Source organism: Mercenaria mercenaria, chromosome 5, assembly GCF_021730395.1.
Source record: "Mercenaria mercenaria strain notata chromosome 5, MADL_Memer_1, whole genome shotgun sequence".
Taxonomy (NCBI): Eukaryota; Metazoa; Mollusca; class Bivalvia; order Venerida; family Veneridae; genus Mercenaria; species Mercenaria mercenaria.
In genome coordinates, this window is record NC_069365.1 from 25,696,958 (window position 1) to 25,724,587 (window position 27,630).

Here is a 27,630-nt window from a genome sequence, read left to right on the forward strand (position 1 = left end):
TTCAGCAATTCAACATTTTAATGTGACAAATATTTTTCATTTGTAATAAAATTTAAAGTTAAACATGTTCAACATTAATTATATATGACAAACTACAATGTTAATGAAAAATGTGTAAAATGCAAGGAAAAAGCAATACCAACACACTCGCACAATCTAGGATTTCTATAACATGACTACCGTCCATGATCAAGCTGGTATATCTCTCACCCAGAAACAACCAACACTGCAACTTATCATCAAGAGCAATCAAAAAATGATGGCTGGTTTCAAGTCAGAAGTATACAGTTAAACAATTACTAATAAGCTAGAACAAGAGTCAAACACAAATGAGACAGCCAAGGTGACAATTTATCAAAATAACTAATTCAGTCATTCTACCAACTGTGTTACTATATAAATCCATTCCAAGCAAAAACAAACAGCACAATTACCACTAGTATACATGATATTAAATAACATCACACTGAAAACAGGAGATTACAATCTGACCCTTTCTACTAATTTCAAACAAAGAATCTCTTGTAACCTGACCATTTTGCTTCCTACCTTGTATACATGATATCAGTTTGACTCCTGCAATCATCACAAGCAGCCTTAAAAACAGAAACCAGCAGCACAATCACTCACAAAACAACAAACACAAATCGTAAGTCTAGCCATAATTGTGCCAAACCAAAAGGGAGAAACAGCAGGTCAAACCTCAGTTTAAACCGTAAATACATGGTTGTACCATGAAATTCCCCAGCAACTGACAATGCTTTGGTTAGATTAAGTCAGTACAAACACCAAATGACATGTGTACAAACAAAATGACTTTTTTACAATGTCAACTTAATCAAAGCTTGAACACTTGCCACCATAAACCACAAGCAATATGCCAATCTGTGAGATTATTTAAAACTTATCATTATTATTATTATTATTATTATTTACCAGATTTTTATAGCGCTCTTTTCATCTATAAAATAAACGTTCAAAAGCGCAGCGTTTATCATGCTATCTTTGAATAACTATATGACCAAACGTAAGTTTTTTAAAATTCTGACACTGATTTTCTGCTCATTTGAGAACACTAGGTACATTCGAAGTTGGAAGTATGGTAAACTTCCACATTTACAGCACAGAAGACATGAGAGGTGTTGCACATTTCATTACCTATCGTGAGAACCGATACAATCAAACAAAGTTTTCAATAATTTGAACTTTTATAAATTTCAATGGAAACAGCCAAACTATGAAATGTTTTATTTTAAAATGTAACAAGACATTTTGAGATAGCAGAAAGAATAAGTGACAGCACTAAGAAGAAGAAATATCTGGGAATCTGGGATAATATTTACATTTTATAGCTGTTTTAGTAAAAGTAGTCCTGATCAAATTTACAATGTACTGGTAAGATACTGTACTATAGAACAATCATGAATGTAAATATAACTATTTTGCCAGTGTATGTGGTAAGTAATTAGTTTCATTTAATTTTACAATCAAGACACTGAGAGTTACCTAAAGATGCTGTAAATTTTTTATTACGTTCATAGACTTTAGTGAAAAGATTAGAAAATTAAAGAGCAGTGAAAACTACACCTTTTCCTATTCCAGCAAGAGAACATGGTAATATCATAAAATATGTATAACATGACAATCACTGTACTAGGCTTAATAGATAAAAGCCTATAGAAAGCATAGGTCAGTGCTAGGTGAAGGTTTATACAAACATGAGATGAAAATGAATATTTACATGAACATGTAATATTAAACACAGATCAATTTTTGGTCTGCAACAATTTACAGGAACAAAATATACATAAATATTCATAAACAATATACACAGAACAATAAAAACATGACTGGTTGAGATAAATTGCATTGTATGAATGTTTGATATAACAACAATTGGTCCACATGGCATAGTTATACAATGTGTGTGTATTTACATCATTAAGATGAAAAAAAAAACTTTTGAAATTAAGTAATTGCACTGACCTTTGACAGTGTTTCAAATTGCAGGGAGGCTGACATAAGTTATAACTTTTAAAAATGAACAATTTTTGAGATCACATGTTATTCTTGTAACTATCTAAAAATATTTTTTTCCTTTTAGAGATTTCATAATAGCTTAAATACATGCACATCTTGCATTTTCATCTGTGAGAAAATTTTCAATTTGATGAGTCAACAAAAGCTATCTAACATTCAATTTTCAAGGGCATTTTCATCCTGAAATGCACATTACATTACGAACTTATTCTGAACTATTACTTTACAATAATTTTGGCTTAAAACTTTTAGATGTTGGAATAAAAATGTACACAAATGCAGAGTTCAACGTAATTATGTCAAACTATTTAAATAAAATACTATCTAAACAGAACCACAGTTGAAGAAAATACTTAATATGTTATTGAAAAGAAGAAATTGTGCAACATCAGCTCAGTAATATCTATATTTATATATGAACCTCTGTACATGTATACACATATCTGGGACACTATATTTGAAAAAATATATATAACATAACTTTTTGTTTGTGCATGCTAATGAACCATAACAATGTGGCATTTTTGAAGAAAATAATTATGTCTCTTTGTAAAACAAATATGCTCCCCAAGGTAGCTTGTCTGGCAGCAACTATGTGCAGGACTTTTAATCTCTAGTCGGTTCTGACCTTCAACTTTGACCCAATAACCCTCAAAAATATAGAAGTCATCAGCTGACCCTAGACAATCATCCTACTAGTATATTTTCATGGGTCAGAGCATTCCCAAGCTTTATATCCATTTTAAACTGGCCATGATCTCTGTCCTACTGATGCTCAAACTACAGCAGATATCTACAACCATGCTATAAAGTTTAATGGCCACAGGTCTAAGTATTCTTAAGGTATTTATAAGGAACAATTTTAAGTATCAAGGATACTGTGACCTACAACATGGTCATTAACTAACCAAAGGCAACTATCCTACAAAGTGTGTCAATCCTAGGCCAATGTTCTCTCTATTTATTGATAGAAACTATTTTCATTCTCAATGTCACTGTTACCTTGACTCCGGATTCCCTAAAATTGTAGGGGTAATCTACTGAATAAGGACAATAATGCTATTGAGTTGGATGGTTGCAGGCGCAAGTGTTATCTAGCTACTGACCAGAAACCATATTTAGTCCAACTTCCACTTTGGCCTTTGACAAACTGACCCCATATAGAAAGAATTCAGTAACCACAAACAATCATCTTGTGAAGCTTGCCAGTCTAAAGCCAAGGCATACTCAAGAATCAGAACAAGACTGTCTGACCACTGGCAGATCAACCAGTTCCATCAGTAACTGACAACTTACCAATATTAATCTCATCTTAAGGATGTAACAATTGGTAGTCAACTCCAACATATTTATATGTACAACAAGTCAAATATGCCATCTAAAAAGCTGGTCCTGCAAATTTAAAGCCAGTGGTTTGGGTTTCATAATACTATTTATCCAAACAAAATGTTTTCTCTTGTAAATTTGTAGGATTAATAAGAGATAAAGGATTGTACATGAAGTAAAGTTTTACAATGTTAACAGTATATAATGATATGAGCCGTGCCATGGGAAAACCAACATAGTGGCTTTGCGACCAGCATGGATCCAGACCAGCCTGCGCATCCGCGCAGTCTGGTCAGGATCCATGCTGTTTGCTAACGGTTTCTCCAATCCCAATAGGCTTTAAAAGCGAACAGCATGGATCCTGACCAGACTGCGCGGATGCGCAGGCTGGTCTGGATCCATGCTGGTCGCAAAGCCACTATGTTGGTTTTCTCATGGCACGGCTCATACACAGGAAATACTGTAATCAGTATTAAACTACATTTATGTATAGTCAACTATCAAAAACTATATTATACCAATTTTTCTATTTAACTTTCCTCTCACTTACAGCAAAAATCAGACTCAAGCAAAGTCCCATATCAAACTTTCAACATATTCTATCCAATCACTCCACTAACTAACAAGAGGGCCAAGATGGCCCTAGGTCGGTCACCTGAGAAACACACCATAACAGTGTAAACTTGTTTGATCTAGTGATTTCATGGAAAAAAAATATTCTGACCAATTATCATTAAAATTGGGGCAAAAATCTTGAGTATAAACAAGTATTTTCTTTGATTTGACCTAGTGACCTAGTTTTTAACCCCAGATGACCTATATTCAAACTTGACCTAGATTTCATCAAGGCTATCATTCTGATCAAATTTCATGAAGATCAACTGAAAAATACAGCCTCTATCACAGACACGAGGTTTTTCTTTTATTTAACTTAGTGACCTACTTCTTGAACCTAGATGACCCATATTCAAATACTACCTGGATTTCATCAAGGAAATCATTCTGACTTAATTTCAGGAAGATCAATTGAAAAATACAGCCTCTATCGCATACACAAGGTTTTTCTTTGATTTGACCTAGTGACCTACTTTTTGACCCAAGATGATCCATATTTGAAATGGACCTAGATTTCATCAAAGCAATCATTCTGGCCAAATTTCATGAAGATCAATTGAAAAATACAGCCTCTATCGCATACACAAGGTTTTTCTTTGATTTGACCTAGTGACCTACTTTTTGAACCCAAATGACCCATATTCGAACTTGACCTAGATTTCATCAAGGCAAACACTCTAACCAAATTTCATGAAGATCAATTGAAAAGTACAGCCTCTATCCTATACACAAGGTTTTTCTTTGATTTGACCTAGTGACCTAATTTTTGACCCAAGATGACCCATATTCAAATTTGACCTAGATTTTAACAAGGCTATCATTCTGACTTTATTTCAGGAAGATCAACTGAAAAATATAGCCTGTAATGCATACACAAAGTTTTTCTTTGATTTGACCTGGTGACCTACTTTTTGACCCAAGATGACCCATATTCAAACTTGACCTAGATTTCATCAAGGCAATCATTCTGACTTTATTTCAGGAAGATCAATTGAAAAAAAATATAGCCTGTAATGCATACACAAGGTTTTTTCTTTGATTTGACCTAGTGACCTACTTTTTGAAACCAGATGACCTATTTTCAAACTCAGCCTTGATTTCTTTAAGGTTATCATTCTGACTTAATTTCAGGAAGATCAACTGAAAAATACAGCCTCTATCGCATACAAAAGGTTTTTCTTCGATTTGAACCAATGACCTATTTTTTGACCCAAGATGACCCATATTCGAACTTGACCTAGATTTCATCAAGGCAATCATTCTGGCCAAAATTTATGAAGATTAATTGAAAATTACAACCTCTATCGCATACACAAGGTTTTTCTTAGATTTGGCCTAGTCACCTAGTTTTTGAACCCAGATGACCCATTTTCGAATTCGGCCTAGATTTTATCAAGGCTATCATTTTGACCAAATTTCATGAAGATAAGTTGAAAAATACAGCCTCTATTGCATACACGAGGTTTATCGTTGATTTGACCTAGTTTTTGACCCCAGATGACCCATATTCAAACTTGGCCTACCGGTAGATTTCATCAAGGCAATCATTCTGACCAAATTTCATGAAGATCGATTGAAAAATACTGCCTCTATTGCATACACAAGCAAAATGTTGACAGACAGACGATAGGTGAGCTAAAAAATATATATAATTATTTTATTTACAAACTGTGACAGATATGTCCTTATCTACAATATCTAATACTTCTACTTTATATACTTTCCACATAAAATTCAAACAATGCTTATTCACAATTATATCTAACTACAGTTTATTTGTATGCAATCAATTTTGTTAAACAAAAATTGGATGATTTACATAAAAGCAACTCAATTTATTTTATCAGACAATATTTAGACGCGGTGTTTTATTACATGTACTGATGTGCATACAAGTACATCTCTAAAATCTGTCAATATGCAGTATGAACAAGTTAGAATGAACTTTAACCTGGTCAAAAGCTCTGGAAATGTGCCCTTAACTTGCACAGTAAGGTGGAGTTACATTTAATACATCTCTGGCCAGTGTGTAAGTACTTTGTAAAGGAGCGGATCCATATAATTGGTGGCCCAATCATCTAGTGATAACACACTTGATTGTCAATCAAGAGGTCTGGGGTTCAAATCCCGGTCCAGGCACTGGAAATTTCTGAGATGCTCTTGCATGTCTCCTACCTAAGGCGCTATGACTGGTTCTTCACGCGAAAGATGGCTTCGCGTGTATTGGTGCTTTACACCAGGCATGTTAAAGAACCAGACTGTCTATTCACAAAGAGCTAGGCTAAGTTAGCTGGACAGGCCTGTATCTAAAAGGATTTCTCTCTCCGTTCTGGGGGCTTAGCTCCCTCTGTCTCTCTGGTCAGATCCCACTGTGTCTGTACTAGTAGAGGATGAATTTGGCACCCTGAGTGGCTGCCTTTGCACTATGTAAAGCACATTTGAATGTATTTATCATGAAATGGGCGCTATATAAATCTGGTATAATATATAGCAAACTGTCAAGTATGATGTTATCAGAACTTTTTAAAACTGTAAAATTCATGACAATTTAGTCTAAAAAGAGAATAAGTTCTTTGCACACCATGTATATCTCATGACAACTGTAGATGCTTTTCTCAGAAAACAGACAAAACATACATGTATCTAGACTGCACCTACTCAAAATAACCTAAATACTTACAGCAGATATTTTACACAATTACCAATATTCCACAAAAATATATATAGTCATAAATATCATTTCTCTACATTTATTTCACTAACAAAATTCATGTCCTGAAACAACATTAAAATACAAACTGAAACAAAGTGGTGGCAATGAGATTTTGGACTAGTCAGACAAAAATAAATACATATAGAACAACAATCTACAACAATATATATATGCAATGGTATGGCTATGTAAATAATATGAAAGGGAAAGATGAGATAGTGGTTCTAAAATGACACATTTTCAGGAGCACTAACATAGGTCTGACATCTGTAAACCTCAGTATTATCCTTTTTAAGGCATTCAGAGATCTTACAGCAATTTAGAGTTAATGTCTCCTTTACAGGACATGGAAAATACTCTGAACAAGAACTGTCTGTAAGACAGCACACCGACTTTTCTCAGTGCTTGACTCTTAATTAGAGTAATTGCCAGTAAAAACTTAATAACCAAAAAATTCTAAGTTGAAACAGGGAATAACTCTGTCAAAATTCAAATCTGAGTTATGGGAATTGTTTCTCCTGGTGAAGACTTTGATAGTAAATAACTATTTTAAGTTCCAAGAAAATAACTTTGATAGTAACAGAGATACTTGACTTTATCAAAAACTTTAATCAATGGTGACGGTGATGCAGACGCCGGAGCGAGTGCAATAACTACTTTTTCCTCGAAAAGTCGAGCTTAAAAGAAAAGTCGAAAAGGGGTGTATATCTGAATTGTTAGAGACTTCTGATTTTTCTTGATAATTAAGTACAAGCTGACTAATCAAATCTTAATTTCCATTCAATATTAATAAGAGAGAAAATAAAGATATTGAATAAAAGTTGCAAGAATGAAAAAGTTGCTATAAATGGATGAGAGGTCTTTGAAGTTCTAGTGTGTATACATTTAAGTAAAGTGAACAATTCATAACATGCTTTTTTGTTAATTGTTTAATTTCTCTATCATTCTTAATTCATTTTTAAATGTTGTTTTTCATATTTAAATCATGTTTACTTTAATTTAAGAAACTAAATAAGAGAGATGAATTTAAATTAGAAACAATGTGTTACTGACGAGGAGCAGATGATCATTTAATGAAAAAGCAACTAACATAACAAATTATCAGCGATACAAAACACAATTTTTGTGTACAAAAGCTAATTGTTAATCACAATAAGGTGGATATAAAGTATGGTTCTGTTTTCATACAGCTTCATCCATCATTTCTTTTATAACACATTCATATCTTTACTAATTGCACAATTACTGGAAACAAAATTTTAAAATTCAATTTCGGTGAAAAAAGAGATTTTTGTGAATACATTATTTTGCAATTGCATCACATTTACTTTTAAGGTCTACTGAATTTTCATAAAAAATACATTGCTTGTTTTCTTCAGCAATAATTAATCAGTATTCTAAAAAGTTTATTTATTAATGTTGTTGGCTATTAACAATATCCTGTAGTTAACTGATGTCAATAACTGTTTACTACTTAAATATGTGTAAACAATCTTAGAAGTTTACACTGTATATTCTTTAATTAACCCCCCCCAACCCCATCGAATCCACCCCCACACCATTTTCCATATAATATATCATTTAATCTTGGGTCATAAGTGGATAGCAGAAATAAGGTAGTGCAATAATTGTTGGAATTAATTTGTTATAAGTTGCATTTATAGTTTACTAAAATGTAGGAATATCTTATGTTTTTTTTGGGTAATAACATCTGCAGAACCCTGAAGGATTGGCTGGTGCCAGAGCCTGGTAGAGCTAGGGTAACAATATATCCTGAGGAATTCTGAAAATGTCATAACATGAAATGCACTAACGCTATTCAAGCATAAAACATGTAAAAACTAATAAATGAATATACTGTCCCTCAGTGTCATTAAATTTCCATGAAATATGCCAAAATGTCTGTGTTGCTTCATTTTTCATTTCCTTTTGCATTTATCTATATTAGGGTAGTAATGCCTTTTCACATTGCAGCAAAACGCGCATACATAAAAATCGGTTTTAACAGCACAGAAGTGCCAGAATCTCTCTATTAACACATGTTTACTCTCCTAATAAAACACCCCCAAAATGTGACAAAACAAGTTTTATACTAGAATCCATGTAAAAATACCCCATTATTTAGAGTCTTACTAAATGCTCCTCTTTTACAAAACATAATAAATATCCCCATGGGGCACTAATAAGGGAATATACAATAATACTCCCATTTTGTTCTAACCAGATCGAAGTAAAACTTGCATGCCACTTTCTGACAATCTCTTAGAGTGTAAAAACATTGGTCTACATTTATAGTGCTCCGGAAAAAGTCATCAATGTCTATATATTAAAATTATATCTATCAAAACTACAAGTATTGCAGCTGTTGGTCTGAAGCAATAAAAGAAAGCTTATAATCCATTTTCCCACACATTCTATGAAGCCGTCCTTTACCCTGCAGTATGAGAATGAAATTGAGTGATATATCAAACACTGCTCACTGTGTAATGGTTGAAAAAAGCACCAGTGCATCTAATCTAGCCCATCAGTCCACTGTATATATTTATCACTGTTTTCTGCAGTCCACTATACATTTATCACTGTTTTCTATTTGATATTTATTTTGGTTTATGAGACAACGTTATCCACTATGTCTGTACGTGGCGGTCAGTCAGGACGGAATATTGAGACCTTTGGTATAAATTCTACAATCAAAACCTGAAACAGAAAAGCAATACTATACTAACAAGAGTTCCGTAAGACAGCCAATGTTCGACTATTGGAATTGTTGTCCTAGAGTTTCAATCCAGTATCTGCATTAGTTTTGGAGATAGTAACTTGCATGCAAATCTTTAACCAGAATTTTTTAAGTTTAAAGGGGGACATAACTTTGCAAAATACATGTCAGAGTTATGGGACTTGATGCTATGACCTAGTATTATAAATCAAAAGAAACATGGGAAGTTTGAATTCAATATTTGCATTAGTTTTTGAGATACTGGTAGTAACTTGCATGCAAAACTTTAACCAAAATTTTCTAAGTCAAAAAGGGGGTATAATTTGGCCAAAATGCAGGTCAGAGCTATGGGACTTGATGCTATCACCTAGTTTTATAACCCCGAAGACACATGTGAAGTTTCAATTCAATATCTGGATTACTTTTGGAGACAGCATCTTGCAATGCATGCAAAACTTTAACCAGGATTTTCTAAGTCCAAAAGGGGGCATAATTTGCCAAAATACATGTCAGAGTTATGGGACTTGACATAGAAAAAGAAAAAAATAAGATTCAAAACTATATGCCTTTAAATGATAGCTGTATGTACTTGCATGCAAAACTTTAACCAAGGTTCGACACCGACGCCAATGGCAGGGTGAGAAGAATAGCAAAAAGTCAAGGTAAAAACAAACTACTTGATTTCATTTATAACATACACTGAAAAATTGTTGGAAGTTACTTACATATTCCATCATACTACTGCTATCACATCTCTGTTTTGATAACCTCCAATGTAGGCCAAGCTGAAAAATATGACAACAAATAGTTTATTTAATTAGAATTCAAAGCCTCCTTCCAATTGTATAAAAGTTTTGAAACAGAGACTGTTATCTTACCAGATACATTTCCAATATGTACTGGTACCAACATTTTCTCTCCAAGTTGCTGTTAACTTGCCAGTATGTACCTGTAGTGACTTGTTCTCTACAAGCTGCTGGCAATTTCCCAACATAAATGAGGTGGAGGATGAATGATTTCAGTTTTATTTTTATATACAGTTAAATTTTCATGGAAAGTGTTTACAACAAACTGGTAACCTCTAGATTCTCAGTCTTATATACCTACTGTGCTTACCACGAAAGCTGCTCAAATTAGTAAGTTATTTTCTGTTTGAAATTTTCACCTGCTGCTGCATTTTGGAAGTATGCAAGCTTAAATTCAAACATTTAACTTTCTGCTTTGTATATTACAGACCTCTACTCCTGCAGTAGGCGTGTATTGTAACTAAGTTACATACAGTTCCACACTTGTATAATATAGCTTTATATGCTCCACTGTAGTCTGTATCTTATTGTGCTTCAGGCAATGTTTTCAATTGTTTGAAAGGATGTAATGCTAAATATGTGTTTCAAAGAGAATTGATATACTTAGCTAGAATTCAAGCATGCTTACCCATGTGGAAAGGCAGAAATAAGAAGTTATTATCTTTAGTCTTCTGGCGGCAAGTGATTCTACCTTTGCGACCTGTGCAGACCAAGATCAACCGATCATAGTCTGCACTGTTTGCTAGTCAGTCAGTAATTTTTCAGTAAATACCCCTTTGAATAACAAGTGCTACTACCTGAATTGAATGATGGACCGGTCCATTTTTGAAACGTAGCAAGCTAAAGGTTAACAGCTATACTCAATACATTACAGTTGCTGAAGCAAATAACTTTTCATAACCTAGAACTAGTTAATTTGCATCTTTTCTGCCAGTGGAAATTTTGGGCTAAAAAATCTGCTTTTTTTAACTGGCAATCTCCATCACTGTTCTTTCTTTGACAGTTTATGGTCAATAAAGTGAATTTTGTCATTTCTGGAATGCTTGGAGTCACTAGCAGATCTTTTCACACTGCAGATGTGCATGCCTTTTCGTAAGATGACCAGGATCTGCTGTTTTATGAGAAACTATTCATGGTATTGATAGTACAAGTACAATGGGATTTTTTGGAACTCCTAGAAATTGTCCACTGCAAAATGCAATTTTTTCCAATTAACAATACAGTTGCTTCAATTTTCAGTCTTAAACATGTGTTTTCAATATTTTCTGTCTTCAACACATGTCTTCATTGACAATATTTTTGGCTTGTGCTTGTTTTTGTTTTGTTTTGTGAAACACTGAGAACAACTTACCTTGTGATATAAATGACTATTTTCCCAATCTAAAACCTTCTCTATAGAGTGTCTGGTCTGAAATTAGAAACAGTTTAACACTTTGATTAAATAACACCTCGTAAAAAGTGTTAAAGGTCAGACAGTTTAAAGTGTGTACTAAATGACAAGCTTTAAACTGTCTAACCTTTAATAACAAAGAAAACTTGTCTTTTGATATTGCATAATTGATACTGGCCTATTTTAACCAGTTGGTATAGGAAAGGTTACTCTGGATTACACAGGTATGATATATATCTCTACATATTATCTCTGAATAGATAACTGTACAAAGACATTAACATTTATGAGCCGCGCCATGAGAAAACCAACATAGTGGGTTTGCGACCAGCATGGATCCAGACCAGCCTGCGCACCCGCGCAGTCTGGTCAGGCTCCATGCTGTTCGCTTTTAAAGCCTACTGCAATAAGAGAAACCGTTAGCGAACAGCATGGATCCTGACCAGACTGCGCGGATGCGCAGGCTGGTCTGGATCCATGCTGGTCGCACACCCACTATGTTGGTTTTCCCATGGCACGGCTCATATAAGCTTAAAGTAACACCTTGGCAAAATCTTATAACACTGTTACTGTACAGAGGCATAAATCCTCAAAAATTCTGTTCCCTTTAAAAAAAAACACCATGGTAAATAACATAGCTACACTGATTTTTTGCTTGAGAAAAACGTAAATGTTTTTGTACATGCACCAAGACCAACCTTACTCATAACAACACCATAAAACTGAAGAGGATGTATTCAGTCACAGGAAACCACAGAGCATTTGATGTATTTATATGACTGAGTCATCCAGATCAAATCCTTGTACAAAACGAACATAATGTCATTACCAATGATTTTTCCCATGAATATCCTTTCTTTAATTGTTAAATACTTCTTTTTTACAACTGCAAAATCATAAGTGAGCTCTGTGAACAATGTTTCCTACTTAAATCCACTGCAGAAGTTCAACAGAGCTTATATCACTCATCTGATCTATTTTGTATTGCATTTAAAATTGCGTAAATGTACGAAGTATGTTTTGAGTAGTTAAAAAGAGGCAAGGTGGAGGTCAAGCTGCCAATGGGGTTGGTGTTAGGCTGAGGGTGGTGGGTAGAAAAAGCCCATTAGTTGTATGAAATTGAATACTTTAAGAATGCCATGAGGTGTAACTTTTGAATCCCAGTCATTTTAGGATGTCAAAATTTGTTTGAACCTAATTTAGCAGTTGAGGTGAAAAAAGCTGATTAAATTGTTTGAAGAAAATGTTTGCAATGGACCTAAAATATTGGCTTCATAAGCAAAGCCTTGCAAAGGCACAGGGACCCTTTTAAGGGGATATGACAATCCATTTGTAAATGTTTAAAACTCTGTTTCTCTGCAGCTGTATTCTGAGGCATGTTCTAACTAGAAAAATAAAGCATACAACTTTCCAGTTTTTGCCATGTTGAACAGTATTTCCCAAACATGTGTTCATTTAACAAACTTTTAAGTATCACTGACCATGTAAAGAAATGTATACTGTGTTTACATGTAGTATTCATAATACAATATACAAGCCTTATATGTTTCAACATAATCGCTCTTTTTTCTATTTAATATTATTATATGTGTGTCACACATTGAAAACTATATACTGACAACCTACCCTTTTATTTAAGCAGACTACGGGCCATAATGAACAGCCGAGTGTACAACAACAACATATACAACCACACAGTAACCACTTTATATTGACTGGAAGGGCTTTCTTTAGTGTACTATTTATACGTAAAACTGTTTCTCTAAACTCTTCCGGTGCAACCTAGAAAATAAATATAGGGTGTGTTAATAAACAAGTGAACTGAATATAAATGATACAGCAACTAATTTGAAACAATTAACAGTTTCTGGAGGGCAGCCGTCTCCTGTCATAACTACAAACTTTTCACAGCTCTTGCATGTACCTCCACTAAGGTACATTAACTGCTGTCACAAATATGTTATTTTGAAAGTCTTGCCTTCGTTTCAAACAAATTCAGATAAGGTTCATCTTACATTTCTTATGTCACTGCCAACATTTACCACATTTTTCTGAAAAAAATCCTTGGAACAATATTGAACTTGATACTATTTACTAACGTCTAATCTAAACTGGTTTAAACTACACAAATTGTTTTGTAATGACATGATTACAGAAAATAATCTGTTAATGAAACATGCAAATAGTAGGACATTTACAGGCTACTGCAATGTTTTAAGGTTATATTTTGCCAGTTAATTAAAGGTCATATATATATATTATATATACATACAAGAATGACAAGACTTGAGATCTATAACACATGCACTGGTCCAGTGTAAATTTTAAAAAATCCCTTTTTCACACAAATATACTGTTTATAGTTATACATTAGTCAAATGAAAAAAAATTGATAAGAAAAATTCCGGTCACAGTTTCATATACATTGTTAACGTAATGCTATGGGAAGTTACTCGGCATACTCATAGAACATGCCAAAATCTGAATTTATACACTTGCAGCCTCTACATGCATGATCGCACTTTCGAAACATTTAAAGGCTTCCCTAAATCCTAAAACTGAACTTTTAAATTACTTCAAAATACATAGAGTAAGTCTTTATGGCGGAAACGTTCCAGTTATCTATTCCTGTTAGTGGACATGTTCCTGGGTTTATCACTTCGTTTGGCAAGCTGAACTCAATCTGGATAACTGAAACATTTTGTCAATTGAGACTTGTACTGTAAAAAAAGTTTACACTAGACAAGTGTCTGTGATCAATAATACAAACGCTATCAAATGTACTTACTTTTCCTGTTAGACTTGATGGGAATTCTGCATTAAATCTGTTACTCAGCCCAAATCTACAGATAAAAATACAGTGTAACTGTGAAAAGATATGGAATAATCATAAATCATGGGGACCCACAAAAAACACAGAAATGGAAATGGTCTGCAGGTGCTGGTCTGTAAAAGCTTAACAAAGTTTAAGTAAGGCAATATGCAAAAGTAAAGTTTTGGTTCTTAGTCTTTTTAATTACCCGAATCTCATAATTATCATTATTTGTTTTAATTAACCTAAACATCAATCTTTCTTTATTGTATTATTTATTTTTAATGTGTTTTTTTGGTGTTTTCAGTTTTTTTCAGTGATTTCCAGTGTTCATACGAACACTCAACTCAACTGGCTTTCTAAAAAGAAAGTTCTCAGCATATTGATTAATTAAACAAGCTTATGTCTTAGGCACCCTAGTCCAAAAAATTGTACTCAAGCTGAATATCGTTTTTTTTTTACTGGTCGATATCCACCTCAGAGTACAAACCAGAAAAGGTAAATCAAAGGCCTGAAGGGCCTGAGTCGGCTAATGATTGATGTACTGACAGTATAGTCTACCAGTTTCAGTTTGTTTTTAGTTTTTTTCCTCAACTAAAGAGAGATTTTGTTACAATAAATGAAATGAACATTCGGTCGATGCCTAGTAAAACTTTGATTGACATTGTACAAGTATTTAAACCCAATATATTTCTCTAAAATTGAAGAGTGGCTCGCAGAAATAAAAATGTTGAAAGTACAAACTACAATTTGACAGTTGACACTAAGATACTGCCCATGACTTTATCATTTTTCCAGTAAACATTTGCCTCCAGCATTGCCAAAAGAGGCAATTATCGGCTGGTATATATTCGCACATGATAAAATTTGAATATGACAATTTATAATATTAAAATTTTACAGCGCGGATTGCCACATACAATTTGTAACGGATGGACGAAAGAACTGATATTTTACAGATATTATAATGGGCCTGGCGATAGCCTTGTCATATGTTAGGTATTGTTCAATCATTTTATAAGTGATGTCAATTTAAAGTATACTTACTTTTGCGTTTAGAGATACATGTACATGTATGTAAATGTTGCTGAGTGTCAATATATAGTGTAACCGATATTAATAAATGCAGTTCTTTTTTAGTTAAAACTATCATTTATTCTATTTCAGACTTGTTAACCCCTTAGAAAATCATATATGTTATCCCGAAGTCCATCCACTTTCAATTATCCATTTTGATTCATGTAGACAGACAGGCCCAGACTGGAGGGGTGTTTCTTTCCGCTTTAAATTGCAGTCAGATTTTGAAATGGGCATTGCGGCAGGTGGTAAAAGGGCAAATGTATCAAACTGTAAAGTGGCAATATGGGGGAAGGGTCTGGGAGGATACCCCCTCCTGCAAGTAGGGGTTGGGGTATTACCACAAGAAATTTTTGAATATGTAGACCCTTGATACAGCCTTTGGTGCGATTTTAACTGAAAATCATCTGTTTCGATTTCTAAATATTACCTAGATTCTTGCTAGTATTACAATATCCAAAGTACGACTGTCACTTCATCTTTTTACTTTCAGATCATGCCTCAGGACTAGAATATGACATAGATTATATGTAGGTGTAATAAAAATAAATTCTAGAATCATTTCTGTTACAATAATATCTATCATGTATGTTACTTGAATGTTAAAATTTCATAACACAGCTCGATATTTACCCAAAATATTATATCCGGATACGATTACACTTTTCTCCAGTTTCAACAATATATTTTACAAATTGTGATGATACGAAGACATTTAGCAGCAATTGGCAGTATCTGACATTGAAGTTTACGGTTAAATTACCTCTTATTTAAATCTTTTCATAAAAAAAGTTGTTTCGTTTCGTCAAAGCAGCCAAACATAGACGATCTACTTTCGATTTCAAAAACTACAAGAAAATACAATTTAATGTTTCGCCGATTTGTTTATTTCTCGAGAAATAAGAATTAAAATCATTTTTAATATCAGTAGTAACTAAACAAACCAGTAAGAGCTTCTTCTTCCGATAATTTATCCGTTTTCTGACTGCAAAATTCAACCCACGCAAAGTCGCAGAGCGTTGTTATAAACAGGTCACGCGTGTTCACCGAGAAGTGTCCAGAATGTAGTTAGGATTCATCCGCAAAGTCTCGCGGAAGAATTAACGTACTGCACATATCTTATTCGGGTCATTTAAAATGAAGCTGTCATAATTTAATTTCATCGATGTGGTAAACTCTTTGATAACAGACATTCCAATGCTTTCAGAGGTACCCACTCAATAAAATACTAGCAGTATGTTCTGGAACTATATTTTGTCTTTCGCTGGATGTTACGCAAGCTTTGTAAGCCTGCGCAATTCATAAAATGCACAGCGCAATAAATTTGTTATTTGCGCAATGATTTTAAAGATTATTTTTTGAAACGGACAGGGTAACAAATGGATAATTTGGCTAATAAGTTAATATGCAGTTTTTATTTGAATTTGTGAACATCATATTTGCTATTTTGTGACAAAAGGGCATAAAATTCGTCACCATAATCATATGCGCAAATGTATTACCAAATCCCGCAGAATCGTTATGCGTGTTTATGCTTAATAAGTTACCGCGGAAGAAAATACGTGGCTTTATTCGAGTATTGCACAATTACAAGTCATAAATATGACAGATTACATCGTATATTGGTCATAGCAAATAGGATCGACAGAAATGAACTTCATTCGATCAATGAACTCTTTGAAATCAGAGACAATCCAATGGAACTACATCACTTCGCTGTGTTGTGAGGCCATTTAAGAATGAGAAATCGGGCGATAGCAAGGACTCGTCAAATGCTTGACAGCGTTTAGCCGACTCAAAAATGTGTCAGAAAAGTTTTCTTCTTTGTGTATGTAATGCCCAACGAAATCCGCTAGGCGAGAATCATGTTAAAATACAGCAATGGTTAAAATTAAGAAATACATACATAGAAAACGTTTAATTTTCCTTTTCCAATGATGAATATATTATCTAGATTCCTTAAAAAGCTTTCAAACTATGGCAGTTAAAAAAATTCAGAGGTTAAACATGTGTGTACTACATATTGAACAAGAGCTGTCCGTAAGACCCTTAATCTGGTCTCTATTGTGTTCACAAGTCAAAAATAGCAAATTTTGGCCCTTTAAGGGCCCATAATTCTGGAACCCATGATGGGATCTGGCCAGTTTTCAAAAGGAACCGAGATATTATGCCAATAAAAGTTGTGTGCAAGTTTGATTAAAGTTGATTGCAAAATGTGGTCTGTATCGTGTTCACAAGCCAAAAATAGCAAAATAAAAAATAAATAGCCATGGCAACCAGAGTTCTGCATGGAATTCAATTCTTTGAACAAATCTGAAAGGGGACCGCCCAAGGATCATTCCTGTGAAGTTTGATGTAATTCTGCCCAGTGGTCTTCAAGAAGTTTTTTTTAGAAAATGTTGACAGATGAGACACGATGGACATTGAGTGGTCACAAAAGCTCACCATCACCACGAGCAGGTGAGCTAAAAACAGTTATTGTCCCATCCAAATGGTTTACGAGACAAAAGACTTATGTAGTTTCAATTTCAATACTAGTCCAACAAATCTGATGCAATCCTAAGCAATATTGAGATAATTTTTTCATATGGGAAATATCCCCACTTGTGTCAAACACTTGAAAGACAAATTACTGGAAGCAATTTCCGATGAAATTTTCATTGCTGCTGATGCTTTACATGCTATAGTTTTAAATGCTGATTTGTCAGCAATTGGCCATAAATTCAAATAAAACTTACATTAGATTATCGGAAAGGGAGGAAAAGTCTTGGGAGGAACAGCCTTGGCAGTGAGAAGTCTGCCAACCTTATTTTGGTCCTACAAAGTTTTGACGTTTAGATTGCCCTGTCACTAATATAAAACAATCTGAACATGAATTATTTTGAGTGTAGTGATAGTAATTTATAGGCCACTTCCAACAGCCTTGCTGTTGGGTTAACCCTTTAGCAATGCGGTTAGAGTGTCTGCCTACAGATCATCTCGGGGTCTGGGGTTCATGCCCAAGTATAACCTTGGTATTTTCTCTCCTAGGCTTTACTTTGTGACTTACTAATTTCAATACATGAGCACTGCGAATTTCTGCGATAAGTCATTTCAAAATCGGACGTTCTAGCCCTCCGGTAACCGGACACCTAGCCTGCATTCTAGCCGTCTGGTTACCGAATGCCTAGCAAATCTTCAAGGGATTTTCTAGCTGTGCACGTCACTCATTAAAATCATCAACAATGTTTTTATGGATCAGAATTTTAAAATTTTAACAACATTTTCACTGGATTTTCAATGTTAAAACAGTTTTGATTGAAATACTTTTCATATTTTAGTATTCAAATATTTTTTTTTAAAATGAAAAACTCTTTTAAATGACATTTAATTTCAATAGCGGCAGTGTGATGTTCAAAACTTTTCTTTAGAAAACTGTAGTTAAGTGTTCATAACTAAGCCATTTTATTTCAAAATAATAGTCAAAATTCATTAATTCATTGCTTGTTTATAAGCTTTCCATTCATCAAATTTTTTTTCTTATAAATTTGTGTTTTAAGAATTTAAAGTTAGGCCATTAGAAACAAGAGCTGTCTGATGTCAGCGCTTGACTATTCGAAGAATTGATTGAAGAATGGGGTCAAAACATTTCCACGGATATTCAGACAAAAGAAATAAATAGATTAGACAAACAATGTTCCTGTATTACTATGATTTTGATAAGGCTTGCACTAAATGGCAATATATGAGGCAATTTCAAGGTCCAAAAAGGGCCATAATTCAGTCAAAATAGTTATGTACTCTTGCCTACAGATGGAAATCATAATGATAAACAAGTGTTCAAAGTTTAAAAGCCATATGTCAAATAGTTTTGACAAAACATGGACTTGTATAAAAACAGAACCAATTTCAAAGTCCAAAAAGGGCCATAATTCAGCCAAAATAGATGACAGAGTTATTTTCTCTTTCCTACTGATAGAGACTATTATACTAAACAAGTGATAAAAGTTTCAAAGCCATATGTCAAACACTTTACAAAAAATATAAACTGGTACGAAAAACTTAACCAAGATTTCTAAGTCAAAAGAGGCCATAATTCAGCCAAAATCCTTGATGGAGTTATGTACTCTTGCCTATAACTGGACATGGTGATGGTAAACAGGTGTTGAAAGTTTCAAAGCTTTATCTCAAAAGACTTTGTCAAAATATGAACTGGTACGAAATATTAACCAAGATTTCTAAGTTGAAAGGGGCCATAATTCAGCCAAAATCCCTGATGGAGTTATGTACTCTTGCCTATAACTGGCCATGGTGATGGTAAACAAGTGTTGAAAGTTTCAAAGCTTTGTCTTAAAAGACTTTGTCAAAATATGAACTGGTACGAAAAACTTAACCATGATTTCTAAGTCAAAAGGGGCCATACCGGTAATTCAGCCAAAATCCTTGATGGAGTTATGTGCTCTTGCCTATAACTGGCCATGATGATGGTAAACAAGTGTTGAAAGTTTCAAAGCTTTATCTCAAAAGACTTTGTCAAAATGTGGACTGGTACGAAAAACTTAACTAAGGTGTGACGCCGACACCGTGGTGAGTAGGATAGCTCTACTTATTCTTCGAATAGTCGAGCTAAAAACATCACTTTTTACAAAATAACATGGACATATAGAATTCCAACGGATTTTGTATACAAGCACGATCTCATTTGTTTCATCCACTGAAAAATCATTAATGTATTTCAGACTATCATATTATATACTAACTTTGGTATGTATTCACACAATATTTTGTTTACGGATAAGTATTGATACATGTATCTCAAGTAAGTAACAGTTAAAACTGTATAAAACCATTATTTAATCCCCAGAGGATTTGCTAGACGTCCAGTAATCGGATGGCTAGAACGCATGCCAGGCTAGACACTAGACACTTCCTTATGCAACAATTAATCGGCTGCCAATATTCTCACAAGTGACACATTCTTCAACGTTATATTGCAAAATATTGCTGCATTTATTGAAAAAGTTACCGCAAAGATTTTGGTTTTCTGTTAGGAAGTGGCTATTCTAACGGTCCCGTAGGAATAGCCTCGGAGGCTATTCTTATGGCTCTCCCGTAAGAATAGTGAATAGTCCACTGATGGGATGGGCAGAAGCCATTTAACGTACATGTTTTTAGTAAACAGTGATGTTTTTCTAATGTCCTTAACTTTCTTAAAATACAAATTATTTTTGATCAGTGGAAACGTTATAAAACAAGCAATTTATTAATTGTTTTTAATTATTTCGAAATAAGATGGATTAAATATGAACGCTTAACTTAAACTGTTTTTCTAAAAAGTTTTGAACATCACTGTGCCGCTATTAAAATTATATGTCATTTAAAATGGTTATTCATCCTAGCCTCCGGTTCTAGGATTACAGAAGTTCTGTACGAGAATTGGCTAGGATTTCGGAAATAAGTTAGGACATGCATAAATAATGTTGTAAACTTACTTATTTCACTGAAAATAGCGATTTTTTCATGCCTACCGTATTACTTGTATTTCTTGTTATCGATCCGCCATTTTGGGTTACAAATGTAGTATAATCTTAAATGTTATATTAATGGGAGTCGCGCGGAAATATTATAGAAATATGAGAGTTAAAGTTAGATTTTAAAAAAAAATATTCAATACTTTAAATTTTATGAGTTTATTTTGCTTGTCACCAGAGTTTTCCACGAAGATACAGGCGAAATCAAGACCCGTATACATATGTTTTTTTTCTCTCCGAAATCATACTAAATATTTTTTTTGTTTTTGAAATTGACAGACAAACGCAGAATTATATTCTTAATGATAGCTCAAAAGGATCGCTATTTTAAAAGAAATAAGTAAGTTGACAGCATCATTTATGCATGTTGTAACATATTTTTGATGCCTCTTAAATACTTCTGTAATCCTAGCCTATCTTCATAGGACTGTCTAGGAATACGGAACTTCCGTAATCCTAGAATCGGAGGCTAGGATTACGGTACCGTAATTGTAGCCACTGCCTTTAAAAAAGATGTTTTAATATGAAAAACACAAAACTGCCGTAGGAATAACCACCTGCGGGCTTTTCAGTAATCGTACGGGAGAACCGTAGGAATAGACACCTGCGGACTTTTCACTATTCTTACGGGAGAGCCGTAAGAATAGCGGTATCAAGTCAACTCGTCCCCTAGTCAACTCGTCCCCCAGTCAACTCGTCCCTGATTTGGTCATTTCGTCCCCCAAAATTGGTCATTTCGTCCCCCTCATGATAAAATTTGGTCAACTCGTCCCCATTTTGGTCAATTCGTCCCCCTTTTTGGTAATAATGTCCCCCTTAATATTTTAGGCATTTTTTCTTTTTTATAATATTTTTGACTTTGAAAACTTGTATTCAAAATCATCGTGAGTTTTAGAGTTATATTGGAAATAGCTAACTTTAAATAATTAGGTTTGATAAAATAATAAAAGAAATATACTGAAAATATAAGACAATTAACTGAAATAAAATAAAATAAAAAAATAAATACAATGCCCTTAGTATTAAAAAATTTAATATTATAATAGAAAATCTAATTCACGTTTTAAAATCATAGTAAGAAAAGAGAGAGCATTAAAAACAAGAGCACCGCCTTGCGGGTGCTGATGCTCATCTGATTTTTTTTGTGTCATAGAAATATTGTCCTACCCATGATTTTCTAAGTCTAAAAAGGGCCATCATTCTTGCAAAAAGCAGGATAGAGTTATGTTTCTTGATGTACAGTGTCCACTTATGATGGTGGAAAACTGTTGCAAGTTTTAAAGCAATAGCTTTGATAGTTTATGAGAAAAGTTGACTTAAACATAATACTCAACCAAGAAAATGATTTTCTAAGTCCAAAAGGGGCAATAATTATTGCAAAAAGCAGGATGGAGTTACGCTGCTTGCTGTACAGGGTCAACTTATGATGGTGAACAAGTGTTGCAAGTTTCAAAGCAATAGCTTTGATAGTTTAAGAGAAAAAGTTGACCTAAACATAAAACTTAACCAAGAAATCTGATATTTTCTAAGTCCAAAAGGGGCCATAAATCTTGCAAAAAGCAGGATGGAGTTATGTTTCTTGCTGTACAGGGTCAACTTATGATGGTGAACAAGTGTTGCAAGTTTTAAAACAATAGCTTTGATAGTTTAGGATAAAAGCTGACCTAAACATAAAACTTAACCAAGAAAACTGATTTTCTAAGTCCAAAAGGGGCAATAAATCTTGCAAAAAGCAAGATGGAGTTATGTTTCTTAATGTACAGGGTCTGCTTATGATGGTGAACAAGTATTTCAAGTTTCAAAGCAACAGCTTTGATAGTTTGGGAGAAAAGTTGACCTAAACATAAAACTTAACCAAGAAATCTGATATTTTCTAAGTACAAAAGGGGCCATAAATCTTGCAAAAAGCAAGATGGAGTTATGTTTCTTGCTATACAGGGTCGGCTTATGATGGTGAACAAGTATTCCAAGTTTCAAAGCAATAGCTTTGATAGTTTAGGAGAAAAGCAGACCTAAACATAAAACTTAACCAGGCAATGCCGATGCCGACAACCGCTCAAGTGATGACAATAACTCATCATTTTTTTTCAAAAAATCAGATGAGCTAAAAAATGTAGAATGAGCATATACCTGCATACAAAAGGTGTTAAAGGTTATTAATCACATTAAAAGGCGTTGATTGGGCTGATTGGAAGGTGTTAATGGTATCTAATTGCATGAGGCCTTAAAAAAAAAAAAATGTTTGTTTCCTGTAACCCGACCGACCGTAAGTTTTTACCACCGACCGCAATTTTTTTATGGGCTGAAATTCGAGATTCTGATCATATCTTTATTGATTATAGGGATAATTTAGTTGTACCTGACCTCGTCGCGCATAGTCACGAACATTCCTGGTTCTGTCGACATGAAACAACATGGTGAAAAGCCTGTTTGTCGGTAGACTCGAGGTTCCGGGTTTTCACCTGCGAAAATTGAGGTTTTCTTTGATGCATATCGAGTTCAAAAGTTCTGCCCCTTGTCAATCAAAATCTCGGTGAATTTCAATACTGTTCGCCGCCACAGCGGAAGTATGGCAGTAGGCGGAGCGTCATATACTAATTAGCTACAGACAGATGTCAATCACGCCACGCGCCGACTGACACGTGGTTATCTCGCGGTTTGTATTTAGTACTTCATTATGAAAGGTGTTTATTGATCAAGGTGTAAACATTAATTGATAAACAATTCGTAGAAGAGCAGTCTATTATCATGTTTGTACCACTTGTTCAGGGGTCAAGCTGTCGGTTGCACTTGAGCCATTTGCGACAAAAGATTGTGGCCCCGAAAATCTCTAATTGGCAAAACGGCCCGAAGCTATGTCTGTCTGCAAAACTATGAACTTTGCCTGTTACACAATGTTTACTGAACAAAAGAAATCAGTGGAGAAAAAAAAACTTGTATGAACAACATCTGTTATTGAAAGGTGGGAGCAAATTTTCAACAATTTTATTTGATTAGTAATTACAGGCCTTGACCTTAGCGGTGGACCGTTGGACCGACGCAACCAAAAATATCGGCAGGTCCACTATCAAAAGTTGGGTAGACCGACGGTCAACCAATTTTCAGTCACGGTCTGCAAATAAAATAAAACCCTTAAAAGTGAAAAAATAGGGGTGGTGGGGGATCGTACCCATATAGGCGAATTCACAAAACGAAAGTTGATTTTGCCTTAGTACGGCATTCTACAGTTATAAGCATTGGCGAGTTAAAGTCAGGATAGCACGAATGGACTACTCCACCGATCGGGTGAGTGGTTTTTACGTGGTAACTTTACCAAATTGAGTATTACATCAGGCAAAATTACCTGGATTGACTGGAATTTACCCGCGAATCGTAAAAATATCAAAACGTCATGCTGGTAATTTTCCATTCCACAAGCACGTGCGCCCTATCGTGATACTTTATTTACATCGCAGTTACTTTTGACACAAAAAAACGCGCGTAGTGCATTCATTTTTTAATAAAATCGCTTCAGATATTCAACACCGCTTGAGAACTAATACAGTTTGAATTCTATAACAATTTTAATAAGATATCGACAGGAATGTAGGCAAAATTCTTTTAAAACGATCAAATTTTCATATAATGTTTTGTAAAATTTCAAACAGCGCGATCTTGATTATTTATTTCCTTTTTAAAGTAAATAAACGGTACATACTATGGTAATAAAATTCAGACTTTTGACCAGAAAGTACAAAAAACACAATTAAAAAATCTTAAATAATGAAAAAGCGGCAGCAATTTAAATACATGGAGTAAAACGATTTTTTGGCAAACAGATTTCTGTTAGCACGGCAGAATAGGTTACGTGACCTCATGAACGTAAATAGAAATGTGGTTTTAAAATGAGGCAGTATGATGTCGTTGCGATTTTTAATAAGTTTTAAATGAGTCTTCGTACATATATTTTTTGACACAACACTTTGTTAGATATTCTTCTCAAACAATAATGTAAATTTCTTGAGGGCAAATAGGTCAGCATCGTTCACGGTCTGACACATTTACATGTCAGTTTATTCGGGATATTGCACATTCGCTTTTAAAAAATTAAAGAAAAAAACTTTTTTACTGATTTCTTCTCAACAATTAAAGGAATCGAGAAAGTAAGATCAGAAAGTGATGTGTCACATGGCGCGAAAACATGACGTAATGCAATGACAATCTCGTGGAAACTATACCGCTTTGATCTCCACTGCAGATGCCACAATAACCGACACACTTCTTTTAGCTCTTTGAGGGGGTGTTAATTGATGATGAAAACGAGGCCAATTACTTAGTTTATCATCAGAATGATTACCGATAACTGTTGATGTTTTTTTTTTTTTTTCACTTTCAACACTGGTGCTGATTGTGTCCATATTTTGGGACACTTTTCAAAATAATTATTTTTCGGGATAACAGATTGCTACAGTCTTCCATTTTTAATTATTTAGAAATAAGTCCTGCTTCTTTGAGTCATATGAAGTTATGACGTCTACAGCATCACAATTTATGAGATAGAATTGGAGGTCCACTAAAGTCTGAGCAGGTCTACTAGGTTTTAGCAGTTGGTGAACCTGCTGGCAACTGCTGAAAAAAGTTAAGGTTGAGGCCTGATTAGGCAGTTAATTGGCGATAATAAGGTTACTAAACACTGAAATGTTCTGACACCTTCTAAAAAAAAAATTAAAAAAAAAAAAAAAATTCCCTACCTACCGACCCCCATTTTTTTCAGCATGTTACAGGAAACAAACATATTTTTTTTTTTAGGCCTGAGAAGTTGTTGATTGACCAAATGAAATGTGTCAAAATTTTCTCCTAGTAGAATTAAATGTGTTAATAGTTGATTGGAGTGAGGAAATTATTTGTTATAAAAAAGTTTCATAAAAAGTTTAATCTTATTCAAGAGTTTGAAAATAAGCAGCATCAAATACGGACATTTCAGCAATCATGTTGTCCAACATAGCAGATTTACAAAAACAAAGAGAAAAAAAACAACAGAAAATCCTCCTTGTTAAATCAGCCATTTTTAAAGCAAAAAGTTCTTAAAACAAACGAAAACTTATGTATATTTTTAGCATAAAATATACTTATTTGAAAGAAAAAAAACCACTTAATTTATCATACTTTGATTTTTTTTCCTCAAAAATACATTTTAAAAAGCGGGGCCGAAAAAGGGGGACGAAATGACCAATTTGAAATTGCCGAGGGGGACGAAATGACCAAATCGGGGACGGGTTGACTGGGGGACGAGTTGACTAGGGGACGAGTTGCGGTAAATCAGAATAGCCACTTCCTTTCTGTTATTGTATCTCATAAACATATTAAAACGCGATTATGGTCATTTCGCATTTGATTTTGGCATATTTTGCATTATTGTTATTATAGCTAATTCTAGCTACACACTAACACAGCCAATTTATGACTTTTCTGGGACCTGTTTTGAAAAACAAAGAGACATGCAGGCAGCACAACTTAGATGATTCAACACCCGATAAAATCCGAATACAGTGTCACTTACAATGTTATATTACCAGCACCTCTTATGAATATAGGATCGGGAACAGGCATCACATATTCTCCGGCATTACTGTCATCATCTGTTTCTTCGTATATTGTGTCGAAGTCTGCCATTGTTTTGATGAAAATCCCTGTGCTTGACGTTTTTCGCAAATTTTGATGACGTCTTTTCGCGGAATTTGTAGCTGTGATTTTCGCGACCTGTGATTTGAGAAATTCGGTATATGCCACTAAATTTAGCTCATCTTCTGCTCGAAAGAAATTTCTAGACTTAAAGCATCTAGTGCGGAAAAAGGTCAAAGAGGCTTATAGCCAGTATCTTGAGCACATCCTAAACCTAAATAACACTGATGCCTCACTCCCAAATAAACCAAATACTAAGAAACTGTACTCGCTCATTAAACACTAGAGACAGGAATCTTCCTCTATCCCTCCCCTTAAGTATGAAAATAAACTCCATCTGGATGATCAAGCTAAGGCAACAGTAATGAACAAACAGTTTCAGTCTGTTTACCTTAGATGGTAATTCAGTCCCTACTATGCCAGATATTAGGATAGGTACAAATGGTATTGAGAAACTTCTCAGCAACCTGAACCCCAATAAGGCCAGTGGTCCTGACAAAATCAAGCCTATAATACTTAAAACACTCTCTGTAGAACTATCTCCCATCCTTGAGGTCATATTCCAGAAATCCCTGGAAAAAGGTTCACTTCCATCCCAGTGGAAATCCGCATATGTTGCCCCCATTTTTAAAAAAGGTGATAGGTCAAATCCAGTAAATTATAGGCCAATTTCATTAACATGTGTCCTATGCAAAGTTCTTGAACACATTGTTTCCTCATCTATTGTTAAGCACTTCACCAACCATGGTATTCTGTATGACCTACAGCATGGATTTAGGGAAAAAATGTCATGCGTTACTCATGCAGTTAGTTATGTTAGTAAATGATCTGGTCACCTCAGTCTACAATAAAAAACAAGTAGATCTTATACGTCTAGATTTTAAAAAGGCTTTCGACAAGGTTAGTCATGAGAAAGTCCTACTAAAAATGCATGAATATGAGTCAGAGGTAACACACTAAGATG

General features: G+C 34.3%; 1 protein-coding gene across 1 annotated transcript; it reads right to left on the reverse strand.

The window, feature by feature from the left end:
* Positions 1 to 26,723, reverse strand: LOC123556772 (cysteine-rich hydrophobic domain-containing protein 2-like). Its single transcript, XM_045347742.2, has 6 exons — positions 26,545 to 26,723; positions 14,395 to 14,449; positions 13,233 to 13,388; positions 11,568 to 11,624; positions 10,136 to 10,195; positions 1 to 9,391 (listed from the first exon to the last, which is right to left on the reverse strand). Exons 1-6 carry the CDS (start codon positions 26,655 to 26,657, stop codon positions 9,341 to 9,343), a joined length of 492 nt encoding a protein of 163 aa, XP_045203677.2. The 5' UTR covers positions 26,658 to 26,723; the 3' UTR covers positions 1 to 9,340.
* Between the last annotated feature and the right edge of the window lie 907 nt (positions 26,724 to 27,630).

Coding starts and splice junctions, on each gene's coding strand:
- LOC123556772 (XM_045347742.2), bottom strand. CDS start 26,657: ATGGCAGACTTCGACACAATATACGAAGAAACAGATGATGACAGTAAT. Junction 13,389..14,394: donor CATCAAGTCTAACAGGAAAA/GTAAGTACATTT, acceptor TTTATTTTCTAG/GTTGCACCGGAAGAGTTTAG. Junction 9,392..10,135: donor GCAGTAGTATGATGGAATAT/GTAAGTAACTTC, acceptor TTTCTGTTTCAG/GTTTTGATTGTAGAATTTAT.